Source organism: Scaptodrosophila lebanonensis, unplaced genomic scaffold, assembly GCF_003285725.1.
Source record: "Scaptodrosophila lebanonensis strain 11010-0011.00,11010-0021.00 unplaced genomic scaffold, SlebRS2 tig00000168-arrow-arrow-pilon, whole genome shotgun sequence".
Taxonomy (NCBI): domain Eukaryota; kingdom Metazoa; phylum Arthropoda; class Insecta; order Diptera; family Drosophilidae; genus Scaptodrosophila; species Scaptodrosophila lebanonensis.
Genome location: NW_022060601.1, coordinates 536,041 through 551,349, shown reverse-complemented (window position 1 = coordinate 551,349; position 15,309 = coordinate 536,041). Strand labels below are relative to the sequence as shown.

The 15,309-nt window shown below is 40.7% G+C and overlaps 1 protein-coding gene across 3 annotated transcripts; it reads left to right on the top strand.

Moving 5' to 3' along the window:
- Positions 1–358: 358 nt before the first annotated feature.
- LOC115629858 (calpain-D) lies at positions 359–12,258 on the top strand. 3 transcript variants are annotated; one of them, XM_030526444.1, is made up of 9 exons: positions 359–892; positions 1,409–2,100; positions 2,181–3,186; positions 3,634–3,983; positions 6,424–8,222; positions 8,298–8,504; positions 10,288–10,554; positions 11,792–11,934; positions 11,995–12,258. In XM_030526444.1, the coding sequence occupies exons 1-9, from the start codon at positions 579–581 to the stop codon at positions 12,170–12,172; spliced, it is 4,956 nt and encodes a 1,651-aa protein (XP_030382304.1). In that variant the 5' UTR covers positions 359–578; the 3' UTR covers positions 12,173–12,258. The 3 variants fall into 3 exon arrangements, with proteins under 3 accessions (XP_030382304.1, XP_030382303.1, XP_030382305.1); XM_030526443.1 differs by having other exon boundaries at positions 6,424–8,234; XM_030526445.1 differs by lacking the exons at positions 1,409–2,100; positions 2,181–3,186 and having other exon boundaries at positions 6,424–8,234.
- The last annotated feature ends 3,051 nt before the right edge of the window (positions 12,259–15,309 follow it).

Genomic DNA, 15,309 nt, shown 5'->3' with positions numbered 1-15,309 from the left:
TTAATTTTTTCCTCGCTATGTGGAACAACTTCAATAAGTGCAAAAAGTCTGTTTTCCTTTAATTGCGATTACCGAGCTCGTACCGTGTATTGTTTATTTCGAACACTAATATAATCCTTTACTTATTTAAATTTATTTTCTAATGGAAATTAAAAGCTATCGCCTGTTAGCTTTGCTTTTAAGCGCAAAAAAAAACGATAGTAACCGATCAGTTTTAAATTCAAGTGCAAAGTACATCGATAAAATTCCTGTAAAATATCGATAGAATTGATGCGTTTCTATCACCACTGTACTTGATTTTATATATGTACATATGCTCTTTTTTCTTTCTGCAAATAACAGCGACACATACATGCAAATGAGCATATTTTTACTAAATTTACCATATAATTATAATAGTCTAGCGAACTTTTGTGAAATATGTGTGTTGCTGCAGTAGTGGAAAGAATAAATGCAGTGCGTCGCATAGATAATGCTTTTTGCCTCGGCGTTCGACCAGACCCACTTCACCCCTACCTTTTATGCGATTGTGATCGGTCGCGAATGCTAATGCGAGTTTCGTTGAATTAACTGAAGCAATGGGCACAATATCATCGGTGTTACAGTGGTCCTGCGATAAATGTAATACCATTAATCCAACAGAATCATTGAAATGCTACAACTGCGGCACGGTGCGCAAGGTGTTTCCAAGTCCTACCACAACACTACGCAGCCAACAGAACTGGCAAAATGAAAGTGTCAACAGCACGAATTGGATACATCAACAAAATGAACACCTAGTTGTGGAAGCTGAAGTAACGCCGACAACATCTGTCGGATTTGATGTGAGCGGCGGTGGCAATGAGACTCAGATATTAGGAATATTAGCCGATAAGAGCAAAGTTGTGGCAAGGTAAGATATATATATATTATATATATATATATATATATATATATATAATATATATATATATATATATATATATATATATATATATATATATATATATATATATAGAAATAGCAGCGACTCATATGCATATATTTGTACATATGCACATGCTTATATTCATACATATGTCGCAATAACAACAAAACACTGAAAAAAAGTTGGGGAAAATCGATGTGAACAGCGAAACATTGTTTACAATTGAATTGATATATTTGTGTTTGTGTGCTGCCCAGAGGACGCTATTCCATCTCGCCATTCACAAATTTGTGGTAGATAACAAATTATCGTACATATAGTATTTGTGTATGAATTCAAAGAATGCAATAATCCACCAGGGTGGTGAGTGAAAAAAGTTTCTGACCAAAATGGTTTAATAGTGTCAGGCCAGCCATTAAGTATGTATGTATTATCCTTAAAATCTTTGCTTGAGGTTCCTTGCTTTTTTGATATACCAATTTTGTATGTTCTATGTTACAGAAATGAATACAAACACGTGTATAAGTCTCTTCTACGAGGTTGTTTAAAACGGCCTCAGCGTAATAGCCAGAATTTACCTGCTAATTGTGTCGACTGCGAAGAGACGCGCAAATACATAAAGAATTCCATTGAGCTGTATCGGCATTTCTCGAATCCAGCACTTAATCGCCGTTGGATTTGCCACGAGTGTGATACGGACAACAACTCAGTGACATGGCATTGTGTGATTTGCGACACAGTTAGCTACTTAGCGCCCATCTACAAAGAGGCGTTGTGCACGCGCAGGCAGCTGCACAATGATAACACTGACATAGGACACGAGCAACAAGCCGCCACGCAAGACTTCAACAGCGATCAAAAGCAAAAACAGCAACTGCTTCAACAGCAGCAATTTCATCACCTTCCTTACCATCCCGATGAGCATCAACATTCCTATGAGCGCAATAATAAACGGAATGGGAGAAGTCGCAAATACTCATTCTATCGACGCACTCAAAGTCTAACCACATCAATAGACAAGACGTCACAGACAGGGCGTAGTTGTCACATTTGTTACGTAAACAATCAGAGCAAGGATATATTCAATCTGCCACATGCTGTAGACGCAAGCGTTGGCTTTATGCACAGCTACAATCGCAATGAAAACGAAGAAAAAACAAAAGTAGTAACGGCAAAGGCTGATATCGAATTTGGTAAGTAATAAAATACGCAGAAACTGAAGCTGTATTCCTCATATCTTCGCTATTCTAACAAATGAATTTCTCTATCTTAGGCCCTAAGTTGCCTACCGCCGTTTGCAGCAATTCACGATTTGCCATTGCCAATGACACTTTCTGTCGACGCAAGCAGAATAATAACAACAAGAATCAAAATAATAAAAACCGCGAGGGCTGCACCAAAAAGAAATACAACTTTACTATTACAACGTTATCACGCTCGGCAAAAGTAGCCCTGTGTGTAACTAATGAATCAAGCGGTGGAGCTTCTGCTTTAAGTGCTGGAGTTGAAACCACCGAGGCAGGCATCATATTCCCATCTACAACACAGCAAGCAACAAAGACCACTGTAAGACAAAACGTACAGGGAGGTGGCGTAGGCGCACCTGCAGATTTAAAGAGCAATTCCGAGGCTTTGGACGTAGTAAAAGAGATAGGACGGACCACGCAATTTACCATACCACGTAATGGCGTATTTATTGCGGTTAATGAGTGGGCGGAGCCAACGCGCATAGCAGCAACCGTCAGTAATAAAAGCAAAGTAACGCATTGTGATACGACTGCACAAGTGAACAATAACAACAATTGTAGCAGCAAAATTAATCAGCAGCTGTATGAGAATGAATGTGTGGCTATTGCACAGCAGATGAAAGCGGCTGCTGCCACCAGTGCTACAGCCATCTCCGCAGTCGCATCGACCACTTTGGAACAACAGCCACCGATTTATTCGCAGGTCAACAAACAGTACAAGATCAAAAAGAAACTTGATGCTAAGAAATGCGATAACAACGCGAACAATAATAACCTGCATTGTGTGGCTATCGACATAACCGATAACAGCGAGTCAGCTGGAGCGATCAAAAATATTGCAGACAGTATGGAGAGCAGTGAAGCCCTTAGCCGTGGCTTAAGTGATTCAATCGGTAGCGAAATTGATTTGGGGTTACCACCTAAAAGCACAGAATCATCTGCGACGCCTGCCTTAACGGAACTTAATGCCTCAGAACATTCCATCTACGCCAAAGTGTGGAAGGGACCGCGTAAATCAACTGAATCGAAAATGTACGAATGCCAATTTATATCATCATGGGTGCCTTATTTGCTTAGCTTTATTGCTAATTTTGTGTACAGTGGTAATCGCTTAAGAGATATTCATTTTCAAATTTGAAAAGGCATACACGCTTTTAAGCACTCAACTGTATATGGTGTATTTTGTTAATCTACTGAGTAGCCTCAACGCATTGGTCAGCTGATTGGTTTTTTGCTAAATTTATTTAATTTGATTTTCTATTTTGTATGTTAACCAAATTGATTAAATTAAATTAAAATACATAAGCCGATAACAAATTCTTTTGATTTTATTTTAGTTTTAATAACGCAATTAGTACGTGCTTCCTTACATTTAAGTTATCTTATAATTTACACTACATTTTGAACGTCTCACGCATACTTTCCGTTTTCACTTCTCACATTTATATTTGTTTTTTTCTTTTTCTTGTACCCTTTAAGCACAAATGAGCCAAGCAACCGCCTGATCGTAACTTCAGCATCAACAGCCGCTTCCTCCTCGTGTTTGTCATCGTCTTCGGCGCAGGTGTTGCCCACACGCTGCTTTGACAATAAACCTTCGCCTAATAGTCGAAAGATGTGGACGTGCATCAAATGTTCCTATGCCTACAATCGTATGCGGGTCGATTGTTGTGAAATCTGCTATACGTTGCGCAGTTCACCTTCACTGCCAGTCGGCTCCGTTTCTGCCACCGCCACCGCAAGTGGTGCCAGCTCTAGTCAGAGCCACAATGTACCAGATAATGCCTTGCCAAATCCGGAGCAAGCTCTTTTCAATGCTGCCATCGTGGGTAAGTCCCAAAAAGAAATTGGTTTGGCTTTGTGTACATATGTACACATATTATTTCTTATTTTATTTTTATACCCTGTACCCAAAGGGTGAAAGGGTATACTAGTTTTGCGCGAATGTATGTAACAGACAGAAGGAGGCGTGGCAGACCCCACAAAGTATATATATTCTTGATCAACATGACAAGTCGATATAGCCATCTCCGTCTGTCCGTCCGTCTGTATGAGCGCAAGGATCTCAGAAAGTATAAAAGCTAAAACATTCTGAGTATCCTAAGACCCAGAAAAAACGAGCTTAAGTTTTTTTCGATGCACCCCCCACTCCCCTGCAATTCGTGTTTTTTGGAATTTTGTACTCAAATTTGGGTAATACCTCCAATGGGTGATTATGAGTCCGTAGTTTCATCATGACTGGTCAATTCTGAAGAAATTTATAGCCATAAATAAAATCGCTGCCTGCAGCTCTGCCCGCAGCTGTTCTTGTTGCTGCTTTGGTTCAACTTTGTGCTGCATACATTCACGCATATAAACACGCAGACACGATTCTGATGTAAATTTATTCTATTGAAATTGTACATAAACACCTTTGTATGTATGCATGTGTTGAGTATTTTATATTTAATTTAATTAATTAATAAAACAAAAAAAGTTAAAGTCGGGTGAAATACTCTGAAATACTCTGTACACATGCTTAGAATAGTTATAGAAATTAAAAAAATTAAAAAAAACAAGAAAGGAATGCTAAAGTCGAGCAGGCTCAACTCTTAAATACCCTGTACCACCCCACAAAAAAGTAATTTAATTAATTAATTTAATTAATTAAATAAATTAATTTAATTAATTAACTAAATTAAATATAAAATATTCCATGCATGCATACATAGATTTACATTTACATCAGAATCGTGCCTTATGCGTGTTTGTGTACTTGTGCATATGTATGTATGTGTGCATTGGGCCTGGTTATATGGCTATAACTTTCTTTCCGATCATTCTATCATAATGAGACTTGGTATACGGTTATATAATAACTAACCTAATGTGACTACCAAATTTTAGTTCAAAATTCCAAGAATTACGGGAGTTATATAAAATCGTTAATAGGGGGGGAGTGGGGGGTTGGATCAGAAAAAATGAACAAACTCGTCCTTTCTTGGTCTCAGGAGAATCTGTATACCAAGTTTGGTTATTCTAGCTCTTATACTTTCGGAGATCCTTGCGTTCATACAGACAGACAGACGGACAGACAGATGGACAGACAGATGGACAGGCGGACATGGCTATATCGACTCGGCTTGTCATGCTGATCGAGAATATATATATATATTTGTGGGGTCTACCAAGCCTCCTTCTGTGTGTTCCATGTGCACTCGCACAAAACTAATATACCCTTGTACCCTTTGGGTACAGGGTATAAAAATGATTGATTTTACCTTTCTGGGTATTCGAACTCACGTAAAGCGTGTATAATTACACATATAGGAAGCAATTGCGTCTGTGTGAGTGTAGGAAGCACCAGCATCAACAAGATCTGCGGGCAGCGCTTGGGCAGCAAATATATTTATTCTTGTTTCTGCGTATTCACATAAGGCATCGTGGAATAAAATTTGGTGTTCTTAGGTCTTATAGTCTCTGAGATTATACGAATGGAGAATCCGGAAAAATCTCCATGAGGGGGAAGTGGGGCGAAAATCAAAAATAAAACAAACTCGTATAGCGTACACGCAGAAGGCATCTTTGTGCAACATTTGGTGTCTCTAGCTCTTATGGTTTCTGAGATCCAGGTGTTCATACGGACAGACAGACAGGGCTACATCGACTCGTCATGCTGATCAAGAATATATATACTTAGTGGGGTCTGCCACGCCTATTCTTATAACTTCCGTAATTCTCGGAATTTAAAAATCAATTTTGGTAGGTACATCCAGTTAGTACTAATGTGTCCGTGTGCCAAATTTCATCATGATAGGACAATTCTGAAGAAAGTTATAGCCATAAGTAAAATCGCTGCTCATGCGCTGCCTGCAGCTCTGTCGGCAGCGCTGCCCGCAGCTGTTGTTGTTGTTGCTGCTTCTGTTCAACTTTGTGCTGCATACATACACGCATATGAACACGCATAGGTACGTGATGTAAATGTATGCTGTTTAAACTGAACATAAACATGTATTCTAATTTAATTAAATTAATTATTTTAATTAATTAATTCATTCATTTTTTTTTAATAATTTAATTTTTTTTTAATTTTTTTTTTTTTTAATTTTTCCTTTTTGTGGAGAGTACAGGCTATTTTACTGTCGGGCTTGCTCGACTGTAGCGTTCTATCTTGTTTTTTTTTTTTTTGTGGGGAGTACAGGGCATTTTACTGTCGGGCTTGCTCGACTGTAGCGTTCTATCTTGTTTATACACAAGCCATATAATTCCAATTATTTTCACTGTCCGCAGAGAAACGCACCGACGAGCCCTGGACGTGCAAGAAATGCACGCTGGTTAATTACTCAACAGCCATGGCATGTATTGTCTGTGGTGGCTCCAAATTAAAGAGCATATCTTCCATAGAAGATATGACGCTGCGGAAGGGTGAATTTTGGACCTGCAGCCACTGCACACTTAAGAACTCGCTGTCCACGGGCATGTGCAGCGCCTGTAAAGCGATTCGTCTACTACCCGTAGACTCGGTGCGCGAGCGTCCAGATGGTCAATCGTATGAGGACCAACTACGTCTGCCTCAACATGGTATCGCGGATAAAACGACGGCAGCGCTGCTACCGGTCGCTGAGGCCAAAACGCCTACAATGCAGATGCTGAAGACCGCGCAACAGTTGCAGCTGCCACCTGCTCCAATTCAGCGCACCTCACGCAGTCCATCGCCACGTGGAGCTCCAAGCTCTGGACAGCCCCGCAGCTCATCAGGCGCAATACCCAAGCGTCATAGCACCGGTGGCTCAATAGTGCCACGCAACACATCTATAGCTGGTGTTGGCATGGCTCAGCCTGCCTCCTCATATAACATACGGCAGTCTGGCACTCCTGGTAATAGTGATGGTGGGCTGCTTAGAAAATGGCAATGCCCCGCCTGCACCTACGAAAACTGTGCTGCGTGTGTTGTTTGCGACATATGTTCTAGCCCACGCGGTCTAATTAACACAGTAATGACGGACCCGATGACATGCAAGTCTATTCGTATGGCGCTTACCGACATAAAGCAGGAGAGCAAGCTGATGGAAAACCTGCGACAAATCGAGGAGACAGAAGCTCGCACGAAGTGGGAATACATTATCCAATACTGTCGGGACACCAATGAACTCTTCGTCGACGACTCGTTTCCGCCAGCGCCGAAGAGCCTCTACTACAATCCGGGCAGCAGCGCCGCCGACGGAAATCCGGTGGTGCAGTGGCGCCGTCCTCATGAGATTAACTGCGATGGTGGCGCTTATCCTCCGTGGGCGGTCTTTCGCACACCGCTGCCCTCAGATATTTGTCAGGGTGTGCTAGGGAATTGCTGGTTACTGAGCGCGCTGGCCGTGCTTGCTGAGCGTGAAGATTTAGTTAAAGAGGTGCTTGTAACTAAGGAGATATGCACACAGGGTGCCTACCAGGTACGCCTCTGTAAGGATGGAAAGTGGACGACAGTGCTGGTAGATGATCTACTGCCCTGCGACAAGCGTGGTCATCTGGTATACTCTCAGGCCAAGCGGAAACAGTTGTGGGTCCCGCTGATCGAGAAAGCCGTGGCCAAGATTCATGGCTGCTATGAGGCTCTGGTATCAGGGCGCGCTATTGAAGGCCTGGCCACACTGACGGGTGCGCCCTGTGAAAGTATACCACTTCAAGCCAGTTCACTGCCCATGCCCAGTGAGGATGAGCTGGACAAGGATCTCATTTGGGCACAGCTGCTGAGCTCACGTTGCGTGCGTTTTTTAATGGGAGCAAGCTGCGGGGGCGGCAACATGAAAGTGGACGAGGAGGAGTACCAACACAAGGGATTGCGCCCGCGTCACGCATACTCGGTGCTGGATGTGAAGGACATACAGGGGCATCGGTTGTTGAAGCTCCGCAACCCATGGGGCCACTACTCATGGCGTGGCGATTGGTCCGACGATTCGACACTTTGGACTGATGAGCTGCGTGATGTACTTATGCCACACGGAGCCTCCGAGGGCGTCTTCTGGATATCGTTCGAGGACGTGCTCAGCTACTTTGACTGTATTGACATATGCAAAGTGCGCTCCGGCTGGAACGAGGTGCGTTTGCAGGTCAGTACCCAGACCGTATGCACAAAACAATACGTTTTCTGAAAATCTACTTTCTATTACAAGGGGACCTTGCAACCTTTATGCTCCATATCTTGCGTACTGCTCACTGTACTTGAACCGACCGAGGCGGAATTCACACTTTTTCAGGAAGGCCAACGTAACTCGGAGAAGTCCCAACGTTCTCAATTGGATTTATGTGTTGTGATATTTCGAACGCGGTCGCCAGCAACCCCTGAAATTGGGCGGCTCGTGGAACACAGCAAACGCCAGGTGAGAAAATTACTTGTCACTGTAATTTATAGTAATCACTTTATTTATTAACTAAACAATCGCTAAATGGTTAAATTCATATGTAGATAATTCACACTTGACAACAGTTTTTATATCTACAAGTATACTATACGTCGGGGAGTGGCATAGCTCAAGTGGCTACCAGGTATCCCAATGTGAGTTCGTTTCTGAGTGTATAGACCCCGGTTCGAATCACGCCACAAGTAAAACAAGTAAAAAAGCTAGATTCGGGTGTCCCGACTTTGAAATACGCTGTACATATGTTTAGAATAATTATAGAAATTAAGAGAATTAAAACAAGAGAGAACGCTACAGTCGAGCAAGCCCGACAGTGTAATACCCTGTACCCAGGTAAACTTGCGTCACTGAGTTATATGCGCCCATAGCAGCAGCAAAAAGAGGAAGAAGAAGAGCGAACTTGTTGCTGCAGTTTGTGGGGGTTGTATTTGTTTTGCTAATAACTTTTCTTAGAATTGACCAAATAAAATTTTAAACAACAATAGACAATTATATATAAATTATGTGTGCAAAGTTTGGTTTAGGTAGCATTTGAAATGTGGACGCTATTGACGAAATTCTGTAGCGGGGGAAGGGGGGGAAAATTAAAAAAAATAAAATAAACTCGTCCTTAGACAGACGGACGGACATGTCTAGATCGATTTCTCTCGTCATGCTGATCAAGAATATATATACTTTATGGGGTCGGAGATGCTTCCTTCTGTATGTTACATACTTTGCACAAACCTAATATACCCTTTTTACCCTACGGGTACAGGGTATAAAAATTGTTGGTCAATTTTACTTCTCTCGGTATTCGAACTCAATTGTATAATTGCACATTTACATAACAATTCTGTCTATGTGAACATATTTGCAGTCAACCAAAGCACCAGCATCAACAACAGCTGCGGGCAGCGCTTGGGAAGCAAATATATTTATGTATAGCGAGATATAGGCGATTATACGAATGGAAAATCGGGAAAACCCCCATAGGGGGGAAGTGGGGGAAAATCAAAAAAATAAAACAAACCCGTATAGCGTACACGCATAAGGCATCTTTGTGCAACATTTGGTGTCTCTAGCTCTTATAGTAGTTTCTGAGATCCAGGTGTTCATACGGACAGACAGACAGGGCTAGATCGACTCGTCTTGTCATGCTGATCAAGAATATATATACTTTGTGGGGTCTGCCACGCCTCCTTCTGCCTGTTACATTTTTCAGCTCGCATAAACCCAATATACTCTTGTACATTTCAAGTAAAGAGTATAACAAGAAAGGAATGCTAATGCGAGCAGGCTCAACTCTTAATACCCTGTACCCTGCTATTCATACAACTATGTTCACTAGTGAACAAGTATGTAACAGGCAGAAGGAAGTGTCTCCGACCCCATAAAGTATATATACTCTTGATCAGCAGGATCCGTCTGGATGAACGCCTGGATTTCGAAAACGGCTGAGCGCATACTAACTAGACTTAATGTGTGGATGCTCCTAGTCCCTAGGCTACACGAGTTTATTTTATTTGTTCTCTCCTTTTTTTTTTTAAATTTTGTTTCTTTTTTGTGAGAGTTGGTACAGGGTATTTAAGAGCTGAGCCCGCTGACTCTTACCTTTCATATTTAGATTGGTATCAAGAGTGTATTGGGGTATATAAAACATTTAATTTTTGACTAAATTATCTACAACACCACACTATATATTTCGGCACAACTGATTTAATTACTTCCATTTTCCATTTATACGGTATCAATTTCAAAACAGGTACGAGGCTTCGTCGGCTGTCACAAGATGCTAGAGCGGGACATCTATTTGCTAGTGTGTTTAGCATTTAACCACTGGCACACGGGCATCGAAGATCCTCATCAGTACCCACAATGCATTTTGGCCATTCACAGTTCGAAGCGCCTGCTGGTAGAGCAGATTAGTCCCTCGCCCCATTTACTGGCTGACGCGATTATTAGCCTTACCCTTACAAAGGGTCAGCGCCATGAGGGACGCGAGGGCATGACAGCATATTATTTAACAAAGGTAATTTCTACAAATTAGTGTGGTTCTACAACCACTTTTGAGAAACAAGTGCAAGATCAGCCCAATACCCTGATATAAAGGAGCTACAAGGTAGGATATTGTCCTATATTGTACAATAAAAACAGTTGAATTCAAAAATGTTGTTATTCAGTCGGAATATGCACTTTTGCTAATTATTGATAGAAACAAAAATTAAATACCAGCCGCAGTTGGAAAAACAGAGCATGTAAACTTAGCGCGCTCCCTCACTCGTACGAGGTTTATGCGGAGCTTATTGTGACGGGCCAGCGAAAAGTAAACAAAATAGAACGGGGTACCGTCGACCAAGCCCGAAATAAAGTACCATGTACCCAAACAAGAAGAAGAGCGGACTGGGTGCTGCAATTTGTAGGCTTAATACTGGAGTACTATTTTTTCGCTAATAACTTTTCTTAGAATTTAGCGATTTTGATAAAAGTTTAAACAACAGTAGCAAGTTCATATAGCTTTGGAATTGTGGACAGTATTAAAAATATAAAACAAGATAGAACGCTACAGTCGAGCAAGCCCGACAGTAAAATAGCCTGTACTCTCCACAAAAAGGAAAAAGTAAAAAAAAAAAAATTAAAAAAATTAAATTATTTAAAAAAATGAATGAATTAATTAATTAAAATAATTTAAAAAATTAAATTTGAATACATGTTTATGTTCAGCTTAAACAGCATACATTTACATCACGTACCTATGCGTGTTTATATGCGTGTATGTATGCAGCACAAAGTTGAACAAAAGCAGCAACAACAACAACAGCTGCGGGCAGCGCTGCCGACAGAGCTGCAGGCAGCGCATGAGCAGCGATTTTACTTATGGCTATAACTTTCTTCAGAATTGACGTATCATGATGAAATTTGGCACACGGACACATTAACTTGATGCACCTATCAAAATTGATTTCAAAATTCCGAGAATTACGGAAGTTATAAGAAAAAACACGAATTGCGGGGGAGTGTATCAAAATAAAAAAACAAACTTGACCTGCCTAGGGCTTAGGGGAACCTCGATACCAAGTTTGGTTATTCTAGCTCTTGTACCTTCTGAGATCCTTGCGCTCATACAGACGGACGGACATGGCTATATCGACTCGGCTTGTCACCCTGATCAAGAATATATATACTTTGTGGGGTCCAGGCTATGTATATTTTCTAGCTACTTTTTAAATGGGTGAGCACTAAACATTTTTCTATATTGCCTGTTTTAGGGTTGGGCTGGTCTAGTTGTAATGGTCGAGAATCGTCACGAGAACAAGTGGATTCATGTCAAATGTGATTGCCAGGAGAGCTATAATGTTGTCTCGACGCGCGGCGAGCTCAAGACAGTGGACTCGGTGCCGCCCCTTCAGAGGTAATCCTTTTTATAATAAATTTAATTTAATGTCAGATCTAAATGTATTTCATATCGCAGGCAAGTCATAATTGTGCTTACCCAACTAGAGGGCAGTGGCGGCTTTAGCATTGCCCATCGACTGACGCATCGCTTGGCGAACTCACGAGGTCTGCACGACTGGGGGCCACCAGGGGCAACGCACTGCCCGCCGATTGAAAATGTGCACGGCCTCCATGCACCACGTTTAATAACATAAACAAATGTGGATATTATTAGTTCTACATAATGCTTCGGTTAAACAGATTCCCTTTGATCATTTATGAATTATATTTTAATAATTTACTTGTCCACACGTTTTCTAGTCGATATTTTTTGTGAACGTCATACATACGTATATATATAGTGCATACATACATAAACATTTAGTGCATAAATAAATACATATATAGCGCATACATACATACATGTATACTGTGCAATGTAAGTCATACATTCACATACGTATATACATACATACATACATATGTACGTACTAAGAAAATAATTAAACACGCGCTGGGTAGTTTAAAGGTGAGGTATCTATTGCCGACTCTAAAATTTTGGAAGCTTAGACGAAATAGCGATGACTGTACTTTGTGTTTTATTGCACAAGTATAAATACATATGTACATATGTATATGTAAATTTACATATGCATGCATATGCAGATGTATGTTCATATGTGTCGAACAAAATCATATGAATCTTTTGTGAATACCCCCCACCCCAAAATAAGATAGTTTTCAGCGAATTCGTAAGATATGCATACATATGTATATATGTATGATTGTATTGTGAATTTAAGCGCGTCAAAAAATTAATGTATGTATTGTTTTAAAAATAAAAACTACAAGTTACTATATATAAAAAAAACTACTTACAAGTATTGAAAAAGAAAAAATATGAAGGTTGTGTTTCTTTTTTCTTAATTTATGAATTTTCATAACCCTCATGGTGAGAACAAAAAGCTGAAAATGCCAGGCCTAATTGATGTAGAATTGGTAAAATAAATACCATTCAGTCACACTTCTATACGTTCTTCGATCACAAGTCACAAATCGCGAGATCCAAACCAGCGATTGAAGGTAGAAACTCCAGTTCAACTAAAGTTATCGTGTTAATTAAAGTAGTACCCTACTATCAACTTTTACTGACTTATATTTCTTTTTATGTGATTATTGCCCAAACATATTTATACTTTTTATACTCTGTACATGAAATGTACAAGAGTATATTAGGTTTGCGGGAGCTGAAAAATGTAACAGGCAGAAGGAGGCGTGGCAGACCCCACAAAGTATATATATTCTTGATCAGCGTGACAAGACGAGTCGATGTAGCCCTGTCTGTCTGTCTGTCCGTCCGTATGAACACCTGGATCTCAGAGACTATAAGAGATAGAGACACCAAATTTTTCACAAAGATGCGTTATGTGTGTATTCTATACGAGTTTGTTTTATTTTTTTGATTCCCCCCCCCCACCCACTTCCCCCCTATGGGGGTTTTCCCGATTTTCCATTCGTATAATCGCCTATATCTCGGCGACTATAAGACCTAGGCACACCAAATTTTAGTCCAAGATGACTTGTGTAAATACGCAGAAAATGTATATTTTGGAATTCCCCCCCTCTCCCCCGCAAATGCGATTTTCTCTAACTCCCGTAATTCTTGGAATTTCGAACTAAAATTTTGCAAATACCCCCAGTTAGTAATTATGTGTCCGTATGCCAAGTTTCACTATGATAGACCGATTTACCAAGAAGTTATAGCCATAAATATATTTGCTGCTGCAGCGCTGCTCAAGCGCTGCCCGCGGCTGTTGTTGATGTTGCTGTTTGGTTGACTGCGAAAATGCTTACACAGACACGGATTGAAGCGCATAGGCATACATACACTCACACAGACGCAATTGCTATGTAAATGTGCAATTATACACACTTTACGTGAGTTCGAATACCGAGAGAGGTAAAATCGATCCAATTTTTTTCTTTTTTTTTTATTTTTTATTTTCTATAATTATTGTAAACATATGTACAGAGTATTTCACAGTCGGGACACCCGGCTTTAGCTTTTTTACTTGTTAACAAGTTTATTCCCACATGCCTTATGTGAATACGTAGAAAATGTTTATTTTGGAATTTCCCTCCCTCCCTCTCCCATGCAAATCGCGATTTTCTCCCGTAGCTCTTGGAATTTCGAACGCAATTTTGCAAATGCCTTCAGTTAGTTATTATGTGTCCGTATGCCAAGTTTCACTGTGATAGACCGATTTAACAAGAAGTTATAGCCATAAATATATTTGCTGCTGCAGCGCTGCTCAAGCGCTGCCCGCGGATTTTGTTGATGTTGCTGTTTGGTTGACTGCTAACATGTTTACACAGACACGAATAGATGCGCATAGGCATACATACACTCACACAGACGCAATTGCTATGTAAATGTGCAATTTTAAACCCTTTACGTGAGTTCGAATACCGAGAAAGGTAAAATCGATCAAAATTTTTTTTTTAAGTTTCATAATTTTTTTATTTTCTATAATTATTGTAAACATATGTATGTACAGAGTATTTCAAAGTCGGGACACCCGACTTTAGCTTTTTTACTTGTTTTATACTCTGTAAATGAAATGTACAAGACTATACTAGGTTTGCGCGAGCTGAAAAATGTAACAGGCAGAAGTAGGCGTGGCAGACCCTTATGCATTATGTGAATACGCAGAAAATGTGTATTTTGGAATTTCCCTTCCTCCCCCTCTCCCATGCAAATCGTTACTCCGCAAATACCCCAGTTAGTGATTATGTGTCCGTATGCCAAGTTTCACTATGATGGACCGATTTAACAAGAAGTTATAGCCATAAATATATTTACTGTCCAAGCGCTGCCCGCAGCTGTTGTTGATGCTGATGCTTTGGTTGACTGCAAACATGCTTACTTCTTCTTCTTTTGTGGCCATTACAACCGGATGTCGTTTTTACTTCCAATTGGTCACACCAAGTCTATTAAGGTCCTGCATAGCTTGGTCTTTCCATCGCAGACACGGTCGCCCTCTTCTGCGTCGTCCACCAGCAGAGTCTGAATCGAATACTTTTTTGGCTGGAGCACTGTCATCCATGCGGACGACATGACCTAGCCAGCGCAGTCGTTGGATCTGAATGCGCTTCACTACATCAATGTCGCCGTATAGCTCATACAGCTCATAGTTCATTCGTATTCGATACTCGCCGTCAACGTTTAGGGGTCCGTAGACTCGTCTCAGGATTTTTCTCTCGAAACCTCCCAGTGTCGCCTTATCAGGTGTTGTTAATGTCCATGCTTCAGCGCCGTAAAGAAGCACAGGCAAGATAAGGGACTTGTAGA